The 19,007-nt window shown below is 40.6% G+C and overlaps 2 protein-coding genes across 2 annotated transcripts; both read right to left on the minus strand.

The window, feature by feature from the left end:
• Positions 1-1,042: 1,042 nt before the first annotated feature.
• tcf23 (transcription factor 23) lies at positions 1,043-7,406 on the minus strand. The gene is made up of 4 exons (XM_084377493.1): positions 6,560-7,406; positions 4,985-5,128; positions 4,336-4,500; positions 1,043-3,402 (listed from the first exon to the last, which is right to left on the minus strand). Exons 1-4 carry the CDS (start codon positions 6,707-6,709, stop codon positions 3,265-3,267), a joined length of 597 nt encoding a protein of 198 aa, XP_084233619.1. The 5' UTR covers positions 6,710-7,406; the 3' UTR covers positions 1,043-3,264.
• A 2,065-nt stretch (positions 7,407-9,471) lies between these two features.
• On the minus strand, positions 9,472-18,781 carry ephx1 (epoxide hydrolase 1, microsomal (xenobiotic)). Its single transcript, XM_084377917.1, has 9 exons — positions 18,447-18,781; positions 15,082-15,274; positions 14,781-14,961; positions 14,480-14,698; positions 12,806-12,935; positions 12,356-12,570; positions 11,952-12,060; positions 10,547-10,669; positions 9,472-10,127 (listed from the first exon to the last, which is right to left on the minus strand). Exons 2-9 carry the CDS (start codon positions 15,262-15,264, stop codon positions 9,920-9,922), a joined length of 1,368 nt encoding a protein of 455 aa, XP_084234043.1. The 5' UTR covers positions 15,265-15,274; positions 18,447-18,781; the 3' UTR covers positions 9,472-9,919.
• Between the last annotated feature and the right edge of the window lie 226 nt (positions 18,782-19,007).

Below are 19,007 nucleotides of genomic sequence, written 5' to 3' on the forward strand. Positions count from 1 at the left end.
CATTTTTAAAACGTACTCATCCTGTCTCATGGTCGTGTCTGACAGTACAGACAGTACACACAGTCCATATCCGTATTCGTATCTAATGTAGAGCATACATTAAGACGAGGGGTATTTTGTTGTCTGCAATCTGCAACCTCACCTCCAGATGCCACTAAATCCTAAACACCAGAGTTTGGTGAATAACACGTCTTCTGTCAGTAACTTTAACCTAACAGTTGTCAAGACTGGACACCTGAAGTCCTGTCCAAAATACATTCAGAGGATTCTCTTATTTCAAGTCACTTGACTGTAAACTGCTGTTGATAACCACACACACTGTCAGCCTCTTCAGGAATACTGCAGACTTTAAGAGGAACTGCCTGTTTGTTTAGAGCTGCACTAGGCTCCAACTGCTACCTGCTGATGATAAAATGTGGGCAGCCATAGCAGGCAGAGTTCTTTGTCTGCTAAGTATAGATTTCTTACCTTGTAAGCTGCTCGATTCGCAAGATCACGTGATGATGTGATCTTCAGAATCCATCTTGCCATGCTTCAAGTTAAGTGCTTGTAATGAAACCACAGTGGTTCAACCAATCAGCGTCCTGTGAGGAACTAGTGGCAGTTTCATGTTTAGATGTGGCGACCAGCGAGAGAAGTTTAAAAACAACACTAGCGTCTCTTCAAGAGGTTAGCATATCTGCTGTAGCATTAGTTATACCAGCAGTGGAGTTTAAAGGGCAGCACTGAAGGCTCTTCTTTTCGACTGGCTTTGGTAAGAGTTTGATTTACCAGTTGGCCACAGTGGTGCTAGCCCGGTTCTACAGTTGATCCGATTGGTTGAAGTTAGCCTGTGATTGACGGTCATAGACAGATGGTTTGTCCGATCACCTGCCAGGTATTTCTTGAGAGTGCCTGCCCTTTTTCAGTTTTCAAGGGTGACTTCCAAGATGGTTCTGTGTATCAAACCATATGGCCCATTGGGTTAAATCATTTCCAAAGTAGAATAACATTTACCAACACAATGGAATTATTTGTGTAATAACCGACACACACAAGCTGCTGTTATAGACGGAGCTTTACTCAAAGTAGAAGGTTACGTTCTGTGACAGAGCTGTGATGAGAACTAAGTGATCATTACTGCAGAGATACGACGTGATCGGACCACAGCTGTGTTCCCACAACAATCCCTCCTCCAACGATCCCTCCCTCACTGCTCGTCCGTCCGTCCATCCTTACACTCCCACACACACATGCATTCACACAAACACATACACACTGATATCACAAACATCTAAATAAAGCATTAAACCCTTACAAAGACACATTGAACTTGTTTTCAAAGAGCAGACAGGTGACTGAATTATCCCATACAGTGAAAGTAACATCTGAAAAAACAAACCTCAAACACCGTACAGCCTTTAAATCAAGATAATAGTTACACGCTGTTCCTCCATGTGGTGATTTGTGGTGTTATTAGTCAAGTGAAGCAGCCTTTTCATTTCCTTTTTTTAAAGCTGTCCCTGACAACCTGCTGTCTGTTGCTCAGATAATGATGGAATACTTCCAACAAGGGCTGCAGTGTGTATCAACCTCCATGTGTGTGTCTTTATCTGTGTGTTTGTGTGGTCTCTTAGTCTGATACTGAACAACAAAAAAGCTGTTTTCTGTTTAATTAGATATGTAAAGGCAACTTGACTTGACTTTCCCAACAGCCAGAACTGAAAATGGCCCGTCCTTGTATGTACAGGTATATATAAGCCCTGTCCCTCATGTAAGGAATAAATGGACACGTTGAGGCCTGAACGTCCGACGTGCAGTGGGATTCCTGATTATGGACACCTCGAAGGGCATTATCCCGCTTATACCATGGTCACTTACCAAAGACAAAAACTTTAAGACATCTGCATATATTTAGTGTGTTTTGTGATAGAAGTATAAAGTGTTTCACAAGCAGTAACTCATTTCTCTGGCAACACCTGAGAGTTTGACTAATAGCTGAATTTCCATCCAGGTCTTATGTAATGGAAACTTTACTCACTACTCCAAAAAATAGGAAATAGGATGGACCTTAAATACAACTAAGCCACAGGAGATAAACTAGTCCACTCAGCTCATTGAAGCCTTCGGCTCAGGTGTTAGCCAGTTAGCTAATGTTATGCTGGAAAGATTAAAAGTAAATAACATTACGAACGGTCGACAGAAAGTAAATATAATTTCACAGCATGTTAAACAACGAGACGAGTTAGCTAACCAGCCATGTCACTGTCCCCAAATCAATAAAGATGTTCAGAAGGAGTGAGCGTCCGGCTGCAGCCTGTAGTGGAGAGTTAACAGTGAACTGTGGCAGGATGACTTGATACTTGATTTTAAAATCAAACAGGGTTACTCACTTTTTACGAGTAATCCATTACTTGTTAAGGACAGTTCAGCCAGCGGACACTTAGCTTACCCACTTTATAATTTACTACAGCCCTGAGCGTAGGCTTGTGTGTTACAAACGCCACCCTGTGGTGTTCAGAGGATGATGCACTGAGGGATTACACTTATGTTGTCATTTTTTAAATTTTTTTAATGAATTTATTTCAAGTGTGCAGGTGTCTGCTGCCAGCTGATGCAGATGCTGATACAGGCTATAGTGCATTAATGTAGAACAGTAAACAGGCACTTTCACTGGAACTACTTGGGGACTTCAAGAGGTGTCCATGTATCAAAAGGTAATCGATACCCTCCAGCCAATCAGAATCGAGAATTCATGGTATAATATAAGATAAACTCAAAACTGCTAGAATGTGTTTTTTAAGTCAATCCAAAGAATCAAACACTAGCATTAAACATTAACTTTACAGGCAAGAAGGCTGACAACCCACTGACTGTAGTTCAAGTCTATGTTTCAACATTTGTAAATGTGAAACCGCTGGATAGTTTAAAGACCTCGAGAACAATTTCCAGTCATGTTTGTGGCGACAAAAACAGGTATTTTAAGCCAAAACGTGATATTGTTGTGTTTTTTTTCCAGACCATAAGCACAGCTGTGTCACAACATTAGACAGAAAACTAAACCAAAAGTCACAACATAAAGAAATGTGAAGTTTCAACATATATGTGGTAAGCAGAAATGTCCGTTGCCAACATGTATTTTGATGTGTTGGACTGATCACAGTCTCCTGATGAATCATTCACCAGGTTTTTATGTGCACTGTGCTGTCAGTAGGCCTGGAGCCACATGGCTGGATAACACTGGAGATAAGAAACAGGGTGAAAGTTGTGTCCCGTTTCCTGTTATCACTCTTTGTCTGCCTCTAAGGTGGGGGTCAGCGGTGGTGTCCCGTCCTGTCCAAGTGCAGGCACCTGACTGGCCGGGACTCCTGACAGCAGCTCTCCCACGCTGCCACAGTAGAGCAGGGAACGCATGGGCCACTTCTGAGGAGAGACGGCACATAACTTAGCTCCTAATGTTAATATGATTAGCAACAATATATGTGGTGAACAAACAAACTATAGTCAAAATTCATCTGGATAAATGTGACAATATGAAACTATGGTTTCACAGGTGCAAGGTAAGGTCACACCTCAGCTTTTCTGCTTTGATTTTCCTACAGAAGTGTCTCTGAATTTGTCCTCTGACTGTCCAGCTGCCATGATCCTGAGTCTCCTTCAGTTTTCTAACAACAAAGTAGATTTTTGCCTCAAGTTTTGCCTCTCGGGCTTCATACAGGCTGCCCAAGCTGAGGCCCAATCCCACTGTCTACACCCACACACTCAGAGACTGAGACATGTTCCTGGTGAGTCTGTGAGGGGTTAAGGCTGTCCCACTGTCAAACTGTCAAGTGCATGAGGACATTTTCAGCTCTTTATGGCCACTTTCTGTAAATCCACATTTCTGCAGACTTTGCCAGAGGGAATTACCCACAGTTCATAGCGCTGTAATGTTAAATAGGGGGTTAACATGGGTTACCAGGGGAAAATGTTTTAAAGAAGGGTTGATCTACCAGATGATAGTGCTCTTGAAGATCTTGATAATTGTATTATTCTATATGCAAATATAGAAATTACAGTTACTATAACTTTGTGTTTTTCATCAGTTTTTTTTTTTATTTCATTTTTGATTGTTGTTTTTTGTTTTTCAATTACTTTACTTTCAGTTAAGTACTCAACAGTTCAGTTTCCAGAGCAGTTTCGCTCTCTATCTGTTTTTATTGTTAAAAAATGCTTACTTTTAGTTTAGTTTTAATTGGGCTACTAAGACTCCAGCTAGCTAATCTTTTACAGTGGTTGTACCGTATCATTATAACATTGGGTCCTCTTGTGTCCTGCACTCAGCATGATAAACAGTATGTTGGCTCCTATCCTCACCTTAACAGGATGCAGGTATCCACCCGGCCTGGAGTGCAGGGTGCCCTCAGCCAGCGTCCCTCCCTGGTCAAGGGTCTCTGTCAGGTAAGCTATGTAGTTAGTAGCCAGAACCAGAACATCCAGCTTGGACAGCTTGGTGTCTGGTGGGACTGAGGGCAGTGCAGCCTGAGGACAGAAGAGGAGGAGAGAGAACAATCACATCTCTTTTCAACTTTACACTGAACTTTATTCATCAGCTAATTCTAGCCCAGTATGTGCACACAAATATGCTTGTATGCTGAATGTGACATCTTGTAGTGTGTTGTAGGCTTCAGCTGCAGACTGAACTGAAGATGAATGGATTCACATGGCCTGGTTCTTAATGAGTTTTAAAAATCATAAATGCAAACCTCTTTACTTCAACAAGCAAACAAGTTAATTAATTAATCAAACTGAATAATAACTCAATATAGTTTATTACAAGGCACAAAATGACATTGTATGCATTCAAAATCACTCAAGATGCTTGAAATAAATGCACAAACTAAATTCAACACTCAAATGAGAAACAGGTTTTAAAACAAATGAACAGGGGCCTCAGAAACCTAACAGCTTGTGTTCAGTGTAAACTATCTGAAATAGAGGTGAAACTTCAGTGTATGTAGTTCACCTGCAGGCTGTGGAAGGCCTGTCGCAGGTTGCGTACGCGGCTCCTCTCTCGCGCAGCGTTCTCTGGAGAGTTCTGACCCCTCAGAGTCCTGGACTGGACTGCAGACCCAAAAGCAGGTCCAGAGTTTGACCTGGAGCTACATGCCTGTAGCAGAGGACATGTTTAAAGTCTCATTTATTCCGTCTTAATGTAAAATAAAATAGGCCGAGCTGGCTTGGCAAATTAGGAAGTTTGAAAACATTGAAACAAACTGATTTCAAGAACCTTTAGACAATTTCTCACAGGGTTACTGTACAGATATTAGACAGAACGTTTGAGAGCTTCGTTGAATTAACAGTTCATCTTATACTGGACCTGTATAAAAAATCCTTTTGCTTTATTAAGATACAATTATGATATTTGGTTCATTTATCATCTCTAAAATACAGCTTGCTATTGCAGCGTGTATTATAAATTGTGGCGTGGTGTAAATATGAAAATCAATATTTACAACCCAGGATCATCAGTTACTGTTTCAGTCGTCTTTCAGTTTTGTTTCTTTCGTTTGAGTCGGTTCTGCCTCAGGACTCATTTACAGGTCAGAAACATTTAACAGAAGAGATGTACACTCAACAAATCATTTGCCAAAAACGCTGATTTTAAGTAGTTTTATTAATTTAATTATTTGTTTAATTATATGTCAATTTTCCTTATGATTCTATTACAGGTCAATGTTCAAAGTAAAGGGTCACATTTGATGCAAAGTTTTCGATCATGTTGAGTTAACGTGAAGAAATTAAATAACCAGATGATTTGTTACAGGAGATAGAACAACTACCTCTATGTATTATGCATGAATAATAAACACCTCATTACATTTTACACAAAGTTCCCCTTAACTGTATATCTAATAACAGAATAAACACGTAAGGTTTCAGTAGAAGTTATTTCATTTATAGACATTGACTCAACAAATAAATATCAAAAAAATTATTAATCAAATGATAATTTGTGCTTTTACTTATAAGATACTTGCTGCTCTGAAATACTTTATGCTGTATGAGATTACTTGAGAATAAAGCAGTTCCAGAAACTAATCATTCACATGTCGTCCTTTTTAGTTATTTTTTCAAGGTACCTGAACTTTAGTTGGATTCTCTTAATGCTTCCATCAAATCGAGAGAACGGATGTTATACTTGTTGGCGCTCTCACTCACCTTCAGATTTCCCCATCACACTAATAAGTTAGTGGCAGAGAGCTTTTCTGATTACTACAAATGTAAACTTATTAAATCACAATCATGAACGATAAAGGACAGATGCATCCTCCATCCGTCCTCCACACACCCTTCAGCAAAAAATCTCAAAGCTTCATTACAGTCTAACAATCTTCGGGAAAAGGGGCAATATGTTCCATAGTTCCTGTATTTATATTAGATTACAGATTACATTTCACTAGTTTAGTGAACAAAACACATTTTAAGAATGTGGTTTCTGGAATGTCCAACTGTGATGAAGGTGTAATATTCCACCGGTTGCTCAGAATTTGCCAAATGTGTCTTTGACACCAGGCTGATGCTTCTGTTTCAGACTCACCCACTTCCTTGCCTCGCGGCTGCTGTGTACGCTGTGCCTGTGTCCGTGCAGGGATGCTGGGCTGCCGGCTGCACACGGCTGCTCAGATGTGGAGCTGGAGACCAGCTGGTGGTTCACTGACATGAGACCTTCCAGAGGATTCACCGCCATGGATGCTGGAGCAGACTCTCCTGAAGACTTGCGTTGAGTCTATTTTCATTGGCTGGATGGAAGTTTGCTTTGTTGGAGATTGTTGTATCCTCCACTGAGTACTTTGGTGAACATGCTACAGGCTGAGGTCATTGCTCCATCTAATCTGAAAGCATCTTAAAAGCCAAACCTAGAGAAAAAATACTGGCTGAAGACCAGCTGAAATCACTCGTCTGATCTCAAGAAAGTATAAACATTCTATTCTGAGATCATTTTGCAGCTTCTGAGAACCAGTTTGTTCAAGCATCTCCAACCAGGCCTCTATGGGACCCCGAGATCCACGACACCCCTAAGCAACCGGTGCAAACCCCACAATCCCCGGCTGGCTCTCTGTGCATCACCGTCCAGCCAGAGAATTCCTCCCAGTCTGACCTTCTCTCTCTCTGCGTCTCTCTCGGCTTGTTTCCTTATCGGGTGAGGTAATGTGGGGAACTTCATGTGGTCCTTATCTCAGCCGCCCGGTCGTCCTGATCCTCCCCTGGCTGTTCAGCTGCCAAGAAGAGCAGGCAGGCAGGCAGTCAGGCCCGGGGGAGTGCAGCACTGGGAGGGTGTCCGGAGCCAGGGCATTGGGGGGCTTGGGAAACTCAAAGTTCTGCTAACAACTGGACAGCAGTGGGACTGGAAGCTCGGGGCAGTGCGACATTGAACGTTACCAAAGAGAGGCGGAAGAAGTGCAGTTTGGTTTGTTGAAAACGTTCAGGTCATCCAAGCATCCGAACAAAAACAAAAATAAAATCTGATTCTTTTGCTGTGCAGCAGTTATGAATGTCATGAGCCACATTTTGATACAGAAGTGTTTTGGGAGATGCTGTGTAACTGGAGGTATTCCAGAAACTAATATATCAACCTGATCTGTATATCTAAATCTAGCGAAGTCACACTCACTTAGATGCGCTCCATAAATCTAGATTCATGAAAGTCTGTATCTGTTACTATGGCAACTACTGCCCTGAAGCTTACTTGCTATAAAGCAGGTTAACATAGTTTTTACCTATGGTCTCCAAATCTCAAACATGAGTCCTTCCTTACCTTCTTCTATAGAACAAACTGAAGGGACTAAGTTTAAAAAAAAACAAAAAAAGCCAGCCAGTTGTGTAGGAGAGAGTCGGGTTAGGAGCCAGAGGGAAAATGTTCCTGATGAACATAACGTTACAGAGAGGAGAGGGGAAACAGAAGAGAGAGAACCAGAGTCTTTGGTGAGTGCTGAGTTTAGTGAGAGGTTGACCTGAATTCAAACACAAACACACACACACCCTTGGTCGTTGCTTGTTAGTGTACAGCTAATGGACAATAAAGTAATCTGGCTGTTTGGAGCAAATTAACGAATTCCTTGAGCGAATAAAATGTAACTTAATGCGATTAAGTTACAGATTTCTCTGGTTTGAACATTGTTGGAAACATTTGGGATAATGTAAGTCCACAACTCAACAAAATATATAACAAAGGTCTAGTCGTTCATGGACATTTTATATCGTACATATTATGACTTCAATTGTGAATGCAGCACAGTGACATGAGATGTGCCTTTGTCAGTGGAGGTCTGTAGGTGTCTCAGAAACAGTTTGAAACATCAGTCACAGTTCAGATGTGCACGAGTCAATGTCAGTTTTATTTGGTAAAAAATAGTACGTTGCATCGTGATCTGAGATACAATATGTCACTGTGAGCATCATGGAATGGTGGCATACACTGCAATTCATTCTAAATTGCATAGTTCAAAAAGGGAAACATCTGATTTTGGCATCATTATGAAATAATATTTCAGAAGATGACTAAACATAAATTTCCATGGCATTACCAGAGGTTTACATTGTGAGCGCTCACATTGCTCAGTGCTCATCTTTTTACTATTTTCAATAAAACCAAATACAGTTCTTCATTAAAGTAATCACCTTAAGACAAAACTTTTCAAACAGCATCGCAGATTGTATTTAGCCTCTTCAGGATTAAAATGATGAGCACTGATAACGAGTCAGCTGTTCAGGACTGTTACTGTGGTGTTAGGCTCTCGTGCTTCTCGACATATCAAAGTACTGAATATCAAAAACCTTCTGAAGAGATTAAAACTTTAGACTGAAGAAGACTTACATTAACTATGGAAACAAGTGCTTCTAGTCGTAGCAACTCAAAGTTAAACAATAAGACAAAATGTAAAGATGATGTGTGCAGTTGTTAGCTGTGCAATAAAAGAAAGAAATCTGACTTCATAGAAGCTTTAAACTACTAAAATGAGTTTTGAATGAACGAGCAAAATGAAACCCAACTCAAGGGTTTGAGGCAGTAACGTGGCAGTGGCTTATATACTGAGGTTTCTTGCTATCAGTCGGAGGAATGCCTGGCACCTTGTGTAGGCTGTCAACACAATAACCCCCAGTGCCCCCCTGACCTCCCATCTGCAGCTGCTCAGTAAACACCACTACAAGGCTGAGGGAGCTCTGAGGCAGGCAGCAGGAGTCAGGCTGAGTGGATGCTGGTTCCTGACTTTAAACTGCACTGACAGCTGGAGCTGTGGGTTTGTTGGGGACTACTGATGAGGCCGGTGATAAAGCCCACAGCACAGCAACTCCAACCCCTTTCACCTCTTCACCTGACAACACATTGTGATGCAACCTTCACACCTGAAGAAAGTTGGGTTTCTTTTGTTTTTTGCAATTTACTATTGTACTTTTCTATGTTACTTGAATAAGACTTGAACAAATACTCAAGGCTGTAAACATACAAAGTGTCCTTCATGTATAAGATGTTTATTGAAAAAATGTTGTACATACAGTAGAGCTTGGCATTATATCAATATCATATTGTTATTGTAATATGAGACTATAGATGGGCATTATGTTGTGATATGTGTACATTTTCTGCTTATTGTCACATAAAGAAATCATCACTTTACTGTTTGCTTCTTTGACTCCTTAAGATTCAAGCTGATATATTTTAAGAATTAACACTGCAGAGGACTCAATCATGAAGTCTGATTAGGAAATATATTATCAAACTATATTATTGATTTGCACCTTTTAGAGGAACACAGTGCTAACTTCACTACCTAGACTCAGTACATGTCTACTTCCTGCTCACCTCTGTGTTCCACCTTCTCTCCATTCATCCACCTGCTTATCAATATGTTCATACTATACTTTTAGTTCAGTCACCTGTTCATCAGTCCACTTTCTATTATTTCTTCTTCTTCTCCACTATCTTAGTGAAGTTCTGGATGTCCTCAGCCATCAGCTGGGGCTCCTCCATGGCAGCAAAATGGCCACCTCGGGCCATGGGCGTGAAGGTCAGGAGTTTACGGTATTTCTGTTTGACCCACAGTTTGGGCGTGTGCATGAGCTCACTGGGGAAGCAGGCAAAGCCAGTGGGGACGTACACTGGTATCCTTTGAAGAGAAGATCATGTGTTAGCTTACATTTAACAAGGGAACAGTTTTAACAGTAGACAGGTTATTTAATTGCTCTTAATGCATTAAGTTAATACATGAAGCTCTTCAATGTTTTGACATTACAAAAATGCACTGTTTAAACAATCCTTTCCAAACCACATGTCAGTGAGATGTCACCAGTGGAAAATCAAATGAACCAAATTATTTACAAATAAAAAAATTAAAGAAAATGCTCGCTCATCGACAACCAGGTATCTAGTAAATAAGCACTTATAAATAAGAATGAAAGCATTTAAAGGCCGTGATTTAAAATGTTTGGTGTCAAGTCAAGTTCATTGCTTCTTTAGGCAACATAACACTGGAAGTGTAACCATGAAGTCATGGTCAACACATTTAACTCCGTGGTCTTCACTCACTTAGAGTGGGGCTGGTTGAGGCCTTTTCCAAAGTTTTCCTTGTAGAACCTCATGGAGGAGATGATGCAGCCGGATGTCCAGTAGATCATCACATTCGTCAGCAGATCATCCAGAGAGAACTTCCTGGGAGACAGTGCACAAAAGATTTCATATTACAGCCTGGGCATAGGATTGGGTAGGGACGCTAGAGACATGTCCCCACCACTATCCAGTGAGTAATAAATTGTTCCCGGCAATAATTTGGTACACAAACGGTTAACAGATCTTGTTCTCTACTAGTCCCGCCTCCCTAAACCAATATCACTAATAGGATGGCTCATGAATGTGGGCTGGCTGTGGTATGGACCCAGGATAAATAAGGCCACAAGAACGTCTCATATTGATTCAGTCAGTCACAGTAGCCTACATTTGTGATTTGCTCTATCAAAATCAGTCGGTTGTTGCAAAGGCACATTTCTAGATAAAAGTGGATTTATGTCAACATCTTGATTTTTGGTCATTTGAGGGTTTTGTCTGATTTTAAATAAGTCTTGGCTTTCAAAATATGAATCTCTTAACACCAGATTCAGATGATAAATACATTTCTGAAGCTTGTAAAGGCATGATGACAAAAGCTAGCAGCAAACGATTATCAACTGCACTCTGGTCCTTCTCAGGACTCTCCTCCCTCACACTCTGTCTCCTTGAGATTATAAATGAAAGGCTTAGCGTTATATTAAGAAGGCAGGGATGGGTTTTCATCCTAATTTAACTAAATAAAGTCTCGGCTTTCATAATATTTAGATATTGTCGCCATATTCAGATGATACATAAAACGTTCAAAATATATGATGTAAGACTTTATTGATCCCTCACCGTTGAAATTAACTTACTACTGCAACTCATAAGCAGAAGGAAAAGGTGATGGAATGATTAAATAAAAATTATTAAATGAATGATATAATTAATAAACAAATAAATTAAATCTAATAGAAAAATAAAGTAAAAATAATAAATGCCACATACACTCGAATGACCTCTCACATGCAGATATGACCAAGAAGGCCAATTGCACCCAAAATTGCAATATCACACATGGTGTGTAGTAATACATGAGAAAACGTGTACAAATATAATTGCACAGGAAATCTGCATAGTATAAATATGAAGGATATACTGTATGTATATATAATATATTCTTTATATATGCTTGGAGACCAAGCAGATTGACACATTGTGTTTAACATGATTAAAAAATGATAATATGAAATTCTAGATATATACTGTAGGTAAAGTATAATTACACAGCGTGTATGTGGACATAATGTAACATGTTCACATTGCAGAATAAATGTGTATATAATGAGTATCATAAGGTGCAGAAAAGAATGTGGTGATGGGCAATATCAGCACAGGCTCTATTCACCTGGTGAGTCCTCCGTCCTCCAGGCTCCTGAAGTCACGGCTTGTCCACGTGGAGAACTTCTCCAGGATGTAGGTAGCCAGCCCCACTGGAGAATCATTGAGTCCTCGACCTGAGGAGAAATTTAGTGTCAGAATGATTTGATTTATGGATTTGTTGTTCAAAATTTGTACATTTGTAAAGCTAAAGGGTCAGTTCACCCAAATCACAAAAAATATTGGTGGACTGGCCATTAAAGATTAGAAAAGTGGAAAAAGACAAGCCCCTCCTCCCGAGGACTGCCTACATGCAGATCACACAAGGTGCCCGCATCCTGCTCCCTTTGACATGTTAAACGTGTCAAAATTAACATGTTAGAAAACGATCTAATGTTGCAGATTTGTTGGAGCGGGTCCCTTGCTCCTTACCCACGGTGTCAGGCTTGGTGGCCTGGATGTGCATGTAGCCAGACTCTTTGACGGACTCGACCACCAGTTTCTCCATGGCTGGGAAGAGACGCTGAATATCAAAGTCAGTGAAGTCAAACAGCTTTGGGAAGCGACGGCCGAGCATGATAGATAAAGCCATGGGCAACCCTGGCTTGGAGGGAGGGGCAAAGTTCACATGCAAGCCTTTGACTGTCCTGGGGTAGGAAAAAATCAACATAAGAAATACATAGAGCAATATAGTGGTAACTTATTTAAGCAGCTACAAAAAAGTGTACAGAAATAGATTTCTATCAAAAGGTCTGATGTTTCCAGGAAAGGTGGTTGTTCATTGCCAAATTTTAGGTGCATGCATATAATACTGAGTTAACTCAGTACTTTTTAAATGATGTGAAACATCAAAGGTGTTGAGGAAGTTCTTGTGTGTCTTACTTGGGCTCCAGCTGAGCCATGTTGGTGGTGACCAGCCAGCCCCAGTCTCCTCCATGAGCATAGAACTGCTGGAAGCCCAGACGCTTCATCAGTTTGTGAAAGATACGTGCTGCACACACTGAATCGAAACCTGCACGCACACGCACACGCACACACACACACACACACACACACAGACAACACAAATTGTTTCTACAAAAAAATGGTACGGGTTATGTATTGTTGCTATCCCCTTGGTAGAGTGGTAAACAGCTCACCCAATCCCATTTGTGAACGACTGAGCCTTTCAAGGATGTTCAATTCAGACCTAATCAAGATACTATCACCTGTTTTCTATCATATTATCTATCCATCATATGTTATCTCTACAGAGCATACAGTCCCTCTAAACTAAAACAGCGAGGCCAATTCCTTTATTTTGTCTGTACACTGAAAACATTTGGGTTTGACATCAAAAGATGAGACAAGAGATCAGTATGTCAGCTTCCATTTCCAGGTATTTACATCTAGATCTGTTACAAAACTTAGAGGATACACTTAGACAAAACATTGTGAGAGCTGTAGTGAAAACCCTAAAACAACTGTCAGTGACATCACCAACAACCTCCAGAGGGCAGGAGTGCAGATATCACAATCCACCATTAGCAGAAGACTTCGGGAACAAAAGTACAGAGGCTGCACCAGAAGATGCAAACCACTCATTAGCAATAAGAATAGGAAGGCCAGATTGGAATTTGCCAAAAAGTACAGAGACAAGGCTCATAAGTTCTGGGACAAAGTTTTATGGACTGATGAGACAAAGATTAAAGGAACTTGAGGCAGGATTTGTGAGAAAATAAACATGCATTTTAAGTTTTTTAATGCCAATGGGTGATGAGGCGTTCAAAACCAAAAAGAATGAGCCCACCCACGTATCTCTCCATTGCCTTGAACAGGCTGTGTGCTGCATAATGTACTGCAATTCGGGCCCTGAATTTCCCGCACTGTCTTGCGGACGTGATGTCAGATGACGCTGAATGCGTGTCCTTGACGGCTTTCGACTTGGAATACGGGAAGAAGACAAGCGCAGTGGACCCAAACTAGTGTTTGGGTAGTAATGGATTCTGCTACGGCCAGCAAACGACCCACCACCACACAAAGTCCACTAAAAAGTCATACTAAGAAGCAAACGAAGGTTTTATCAGCGGCATGTCGTGAGTCGAAACGACAATACGAGCAAAGCCAGGCTGGCACCTGAATACACTTCGGATACGCGTTTGACTAATGGAGGCAGCTTCAACTTGAATTGGGACTGAAAACAGATGCTGACATGGCTCATTTCCTGGTAACCAGGTAAGAAAACATTACAGGTCATGTTTAGAGCTTGATTTGAAAATCATATGAGATCACCGAGGACTCAGAGTGACCTAACGTGCAAAGTAATGACAATCCAAGATTATTTCAGAATCTCTTCCTTACTCAGCCTACCCTGCAAGGTATGTGCATTATCGGTGGTGATTTTAATTGCACTTTGGTGCCCACAAAAGATCATTCTACTAACCTCGACTTCACTCATGTACAGACAAGGAAAATATTGCTGCAGTTTTGTAAATCACTTCATCCTCCTTTTCATAAATCCTACATCTAACATGAATATTTTCTAATGTCTGCAAGAACAACACTTTCCAGACTCACCTTTCTTATGTGGTGCTTCAGAAAAACCGTACCCTGGTATAGAGGGACACACCAGCTCAAACACAAGGTCATCTGGGTTTGATGGTTCTGTCAGCAGTGGGATCAGCCCATAGAACTCATAGAAGGAGCCAGGCCAGCCGTGGACCATTATCAGAGGAACAGCAGTAGTCCCTTCTGGCACCTTTTTGGGCTTCACATGCAGGTAGTGGATATCAATGCCTGGATAGAGGTTCAATAAGTAAGATTATGTTAGAGGCGGGATATTATGTTCTTTCTGAATGTGTCAGCGGTGCTGCCTCACCTTCGATGTTGGTTTTGAAGTGAGGGTATAGGTTGAGTTTGTCCACCTGTCTCCTCCAGTCAAAGTCGTTTCTCCAGTATGAGACCACCTTCTGCAGATAGTGGGAGTTGAAGCCGTAATGAAACTGGCTGTCCTCCAGTGAAGGAACAGGCCGAGTCTGGTCTATCCTCCTGTACAGGTCCTGGCAGAACAGGAGAGGAGGTATTAGGGAGCTGTCACCATTTTTCTCTGCCTGCTTAGTGGTTAACTACATCATGAATTAACGCTACAAAGTGACCATCAGGAACGGAGGGAAACTAACCTCCAGCTCATCATCACTGGTGGTGACTTTAAAGGGATGGATGGTGACGTCCTCCCCACCATCAGGGGAGGCTCCAGCCCCCCACCAGCCATCCTCTGTCTTCAGAACCTGGGTCCTGCTTCTCTGAACCAGGAAGAAGATGAGCCCTCCAATCACCAGAGCAACCAGCACCTCAGTGAACATGGTGTTGGAGCTAGAGCAGGGATGGATGGACGCACATGGACAACACAAGGACATGTAGAGCAGATGGAACAAGAAAAGATTTCATTAGAATGAAAAATATTTGTTAGCAGATATTTTACATTACATTCATTAAAAACATGATATTTAAAATTTGTTGTCTGAGCAAGCCATTTTTTTATGAAGGCTGCAAAGATAAATCAATTAGTCGAGTCAAAATAAATTGCTTGCCAATGATTTTAATATTAATAAATTTATCTTTAGTAATTTTTCAAGCAAAAGTGTGAAACACTTGCTGGTTCCAGCTTCTTCAGTATAATTATTTGCTCTTTTTCTGAGTCATTTATGAGAGTAAATGAAGAGTCTGACTTTTGACTGACTGACTGTTGGTGTGTCAAAGAAGCAATATGACGACGTCACTTTGTGCTCTGGGAAATTGTGATGAGCATTTTGGTTTTTTTTTACAATAGTTCTTATATTGATAGACTAATAGATAGCAAAAACAAAATTTCCACATGATGTTGCTTTAAATTGACTGCCAACTATTTGGTAATCAATTCATTGGTTTGACTCATTTCTAAAATGATCAGATTCCATAAATGTAAATATTTGCTTGTTTCTGTCCTCTATGACAGTAAACTGAATAACCTTCAGTTGTGAACAAGACAAGACCTTTGCAGACGTCATCTCTGAGCGACACTAACTGACATTTTCCACCATTTTCTGACATTTTAAAAGACCAAACAACTAATCAATTAATTGAGAAAATCATAAACAGATTAATCGGCATGGAAATAATTATTAGTTGCAGTCCTAATGTCATCATATTTAACTTACAAATGAGTAAATACAGAGCTGAGAGGGATTAAGGAGAAAACAGCATCTGGTGTTAAAAATGATGTGATTGAATGATTAGATGGAAAAAGTAAAATAACAGTGTGTAACAGAGTGGAACTGTGTCCCTCTTACTAAACTACAAAAAACACAGGAGCAGAGGAAACTATACACATTTGACAGAAACAGTCCAGCATAATATCAGTCATGAGTTTGTAGAAAAATGTGGCCGCAGTCAAACAACAGTGTCAGTGTTGTTGCCAGCTGACGGGATTAGGTAAAGAACAGGGCTGACTGGGCCACAAAGTCCAGCATGACAAAGCTTTTCTCATTCACCCTCAACACCACTGGACTGTGTGGGCATGAGATTACTGACCAGCAGCTAAGAAACCAGCAGACTGCAGCTCAACACGCAGACAGAGTGACACTGAGCATACTAATGCATTCATGATGGGGGAGGCTTTAAAACACCATGTTAACGGGTATGAGGGTTGAAGGTCCTGTCAACAGAACCACAGACAACACAGGCCTGTGTTCTGGAACAGACTGGAGTCCGCCACCCAACAGAGCTCACACAACTAACAGTTACAGCAGCAAAGCTAACTTATTAATGACCTGCTAACCTGCCTGTGAGGTCTCATCAGTCTCCTTTCTCCACAGATGAAGGCTCAACCATACACTTCACTGTCACTGAAAGACTGATTGTTTTTTGTTCTGCTGTCATTTATTATCTCAGGATCCCTGCACATTGTTGTTATTTATTATCTCGGGATCCCTGCACATTGTTATTTATTATCTCAGGATCCCTGCACATTGTTATTTATTATCTCAGGATCCCTGCACATTGTTATTTATTATCTCAGGATCCCTGCACATTGTTGTTATTTATTATCTCGGGATCCCTGCACATTGTTATTTATTATCTCAGGATCCCTGCACATTGTTGTTTATTATCTCAGGATCCCTGCACATTGTTATTTATTATCTCAGGATCCCTGCACATTGTTATTTATTATCTCAGGATCCCTGCACATTGTTGTTTATTATCTCAGGATCCCTGCACATTGTTATTTATTATCTCGGGATCCCTGCACATTGTTGTTTATTATCTCGGGATCCCTGCACATTGTTATTTATTATCTCGGGATCACTGCACATTGTTATTTATTATCTCGGGATCCCTGCACATTGTTATTTATTATCTCAGGATCCCTGCACATTGTTATTTATTATCTCAGGATCCCTGCACATTGTTGTTTATTATCTCAGGATCCCTGCACATTGTTATTTATTATCTCAGGATCCCTGCACATTGTTGTTTATTATCTCGGGATCCCTGCACATTGTTATTTATTATCTCGGGATCCCTGCACATTGTTATTTATTATCTCAGGATCCCTGCACATTGTTGTTTATTATCTCAGGATCCCTGCACATTGTTATTTATTATCTCAGGATCCCTGCACATTGTTATTTATTATCTCAGGATCCCTGCACATTGTTATTTATTATCTCAGGATCCCTGCACATTGTTATTTATTATCTCAGGATCCCTGCACATTGTTGTTTATTATCTCAGGATCCCTGCACATTGTTGTTTATTATCTCAGGATCCCTGCACATTGTTATTTATTATCTCAGGATCCCTGCACATTGTTATTTATTATCTCAGGATCCCTGCACATTGTTGTTTATTATCTCAGGATCCCTGCACATTGTTATTTATTATCTCAGGATCCCTGCACATTGTTGTGATTCAATATCTCAGAACTCTGCACATTGCACATTTGCAGTCACATCTATTTTCAAATCTATTTATATATTGCACACATCACGTACACACAAGGACAGTTACTGTATATAATATGCTTTTTTTATTCTATTTGTTTTCATTCTATTTTTACTTAATTGTTATTTTATTATTTGCTACTATTTCCCTCTGTACTGCTGTGTTACCTGTGAATTTCAATCAATGAAGGAAAATCTTACCTTATCTTATTAGTACAGCAACAACACAACACTGTTACAGGTGATCAATATTAACCATCACTTTATATTCTGACAGTGAATGTGTGCAGCTACACAACGACACATGTATGTAAACACAACACTAAGTCAGGTCCGGACGGTGTTGATGCAGACGGTCCAGTAGTGACCTGCAGTCTTTAAAGTTACAGCTGAAGTGAAGGAAACGTTTTACATTCACTGGATTCACGTCGAGTCTTTAACTTGGACGAAACCAGCGGATAAAGTATCAGTATTTGACTGCACAAAACCAAGAACCAGTCTACAGAACTCAACAGTCACTTTTACTTATTATCACCAGAACCTCAAAGTTTCAGCGGCTATACCTGTACAGTGTGGACCGTGTGGTCGCTTCCGCTCTCTGGTCCCGCTCCTCGGTTCCTCCCTCGGTCCCAGCTGACTCTACTTTATATTAATATCACTTCACTTTGACGTTTAAAGTTAAGCTTCGTGTACAGGAGCAGCCAGATAATGACACACGTTCATTACTTGTCCGTGCATGAAGACAGAACGTGTGTGAGGACAAGAGTTCGTCCTGGGAACTGGATGTGAGTGGAAACACCACAGGTGCATGATGGGACATGTAGTATTCTGCGGAGAATGAAACTACCCAGGTTATTTCTACACCGGCAGTTTCTTTAAAATGCGCCGCTTAGGGCAATATTTATAATAGCTGTGGAAACCGTTAACAGCGATAATTGACCTTCACTTTTAAATGAACTGTTGAGTAACCAGAAGAAACGTTTCCCCATCCTGTAATAAGTTCAACTCTCTTTACTAGGAAACTGCAAAGACTTTTCAAACTGGACCTAAAATACAACGTCCTGTCATGCTGCATTACAGACAAACCAGAACTGAAGTCGGAAGAAGTTGGAGGTCAAACTGGG

This window comes from Pagrus pagrus (assembly GCF_965226575.1).
Source record: "Pagrus pagrus genome assembly, chromosome: 16".
NCBI classification, from domain to species: domain Eukaryota; kingdom Metazoa; phylum Chordata; class Actinopteri; order Spariformes; family Sparidae; genus Pagrus; species Pagrus pagrus.

Coding starts and splice junctions, on each gene's coding strand:
- tcf23 (XM_084377493.1), bottom strand. CDS start 6,709: ATGGCGGTGAATCCTCTGGAAGGTCTCATGTCAGTGAACCACCAGCTG. Junction 5,129..6,559: donor GCCGCGAGGCAAGGAAGTGG/GTGAGTCTGAAA, acceptor CCTCTGCTACAG/GCATGTAGCTCCAGGTCAAA. Junction 3,403..4,335: donor GATACCTGCATCCTGTTAAG/GTGAGGATAGGA, acceptor GTCTCTCCTCAG/AAGTGGCCCATGCGTTCCCT.
- ephx1 (XM_084377917.1), bottom strand. CDS start 15,264: ATGTTCACTGAGGTGCTGGTTGCTCTGGTGATTGGAGGGCTCATCTTC. Junction 14,962..15,081: donor CCAGTGATGATGAGCTGGAG/GTTAGTTTCCCT, acceptor CTGTTCTGCCAG/GACCTGTACAGGAGGATAGA. Junction 12,936..14,479: donor TGAAGCACCACATAAGAAAG/GTGAGTCTGGAA, acceptor GTGTGCGTGCAG/GTTTCGATTCAGTGTGTGCA.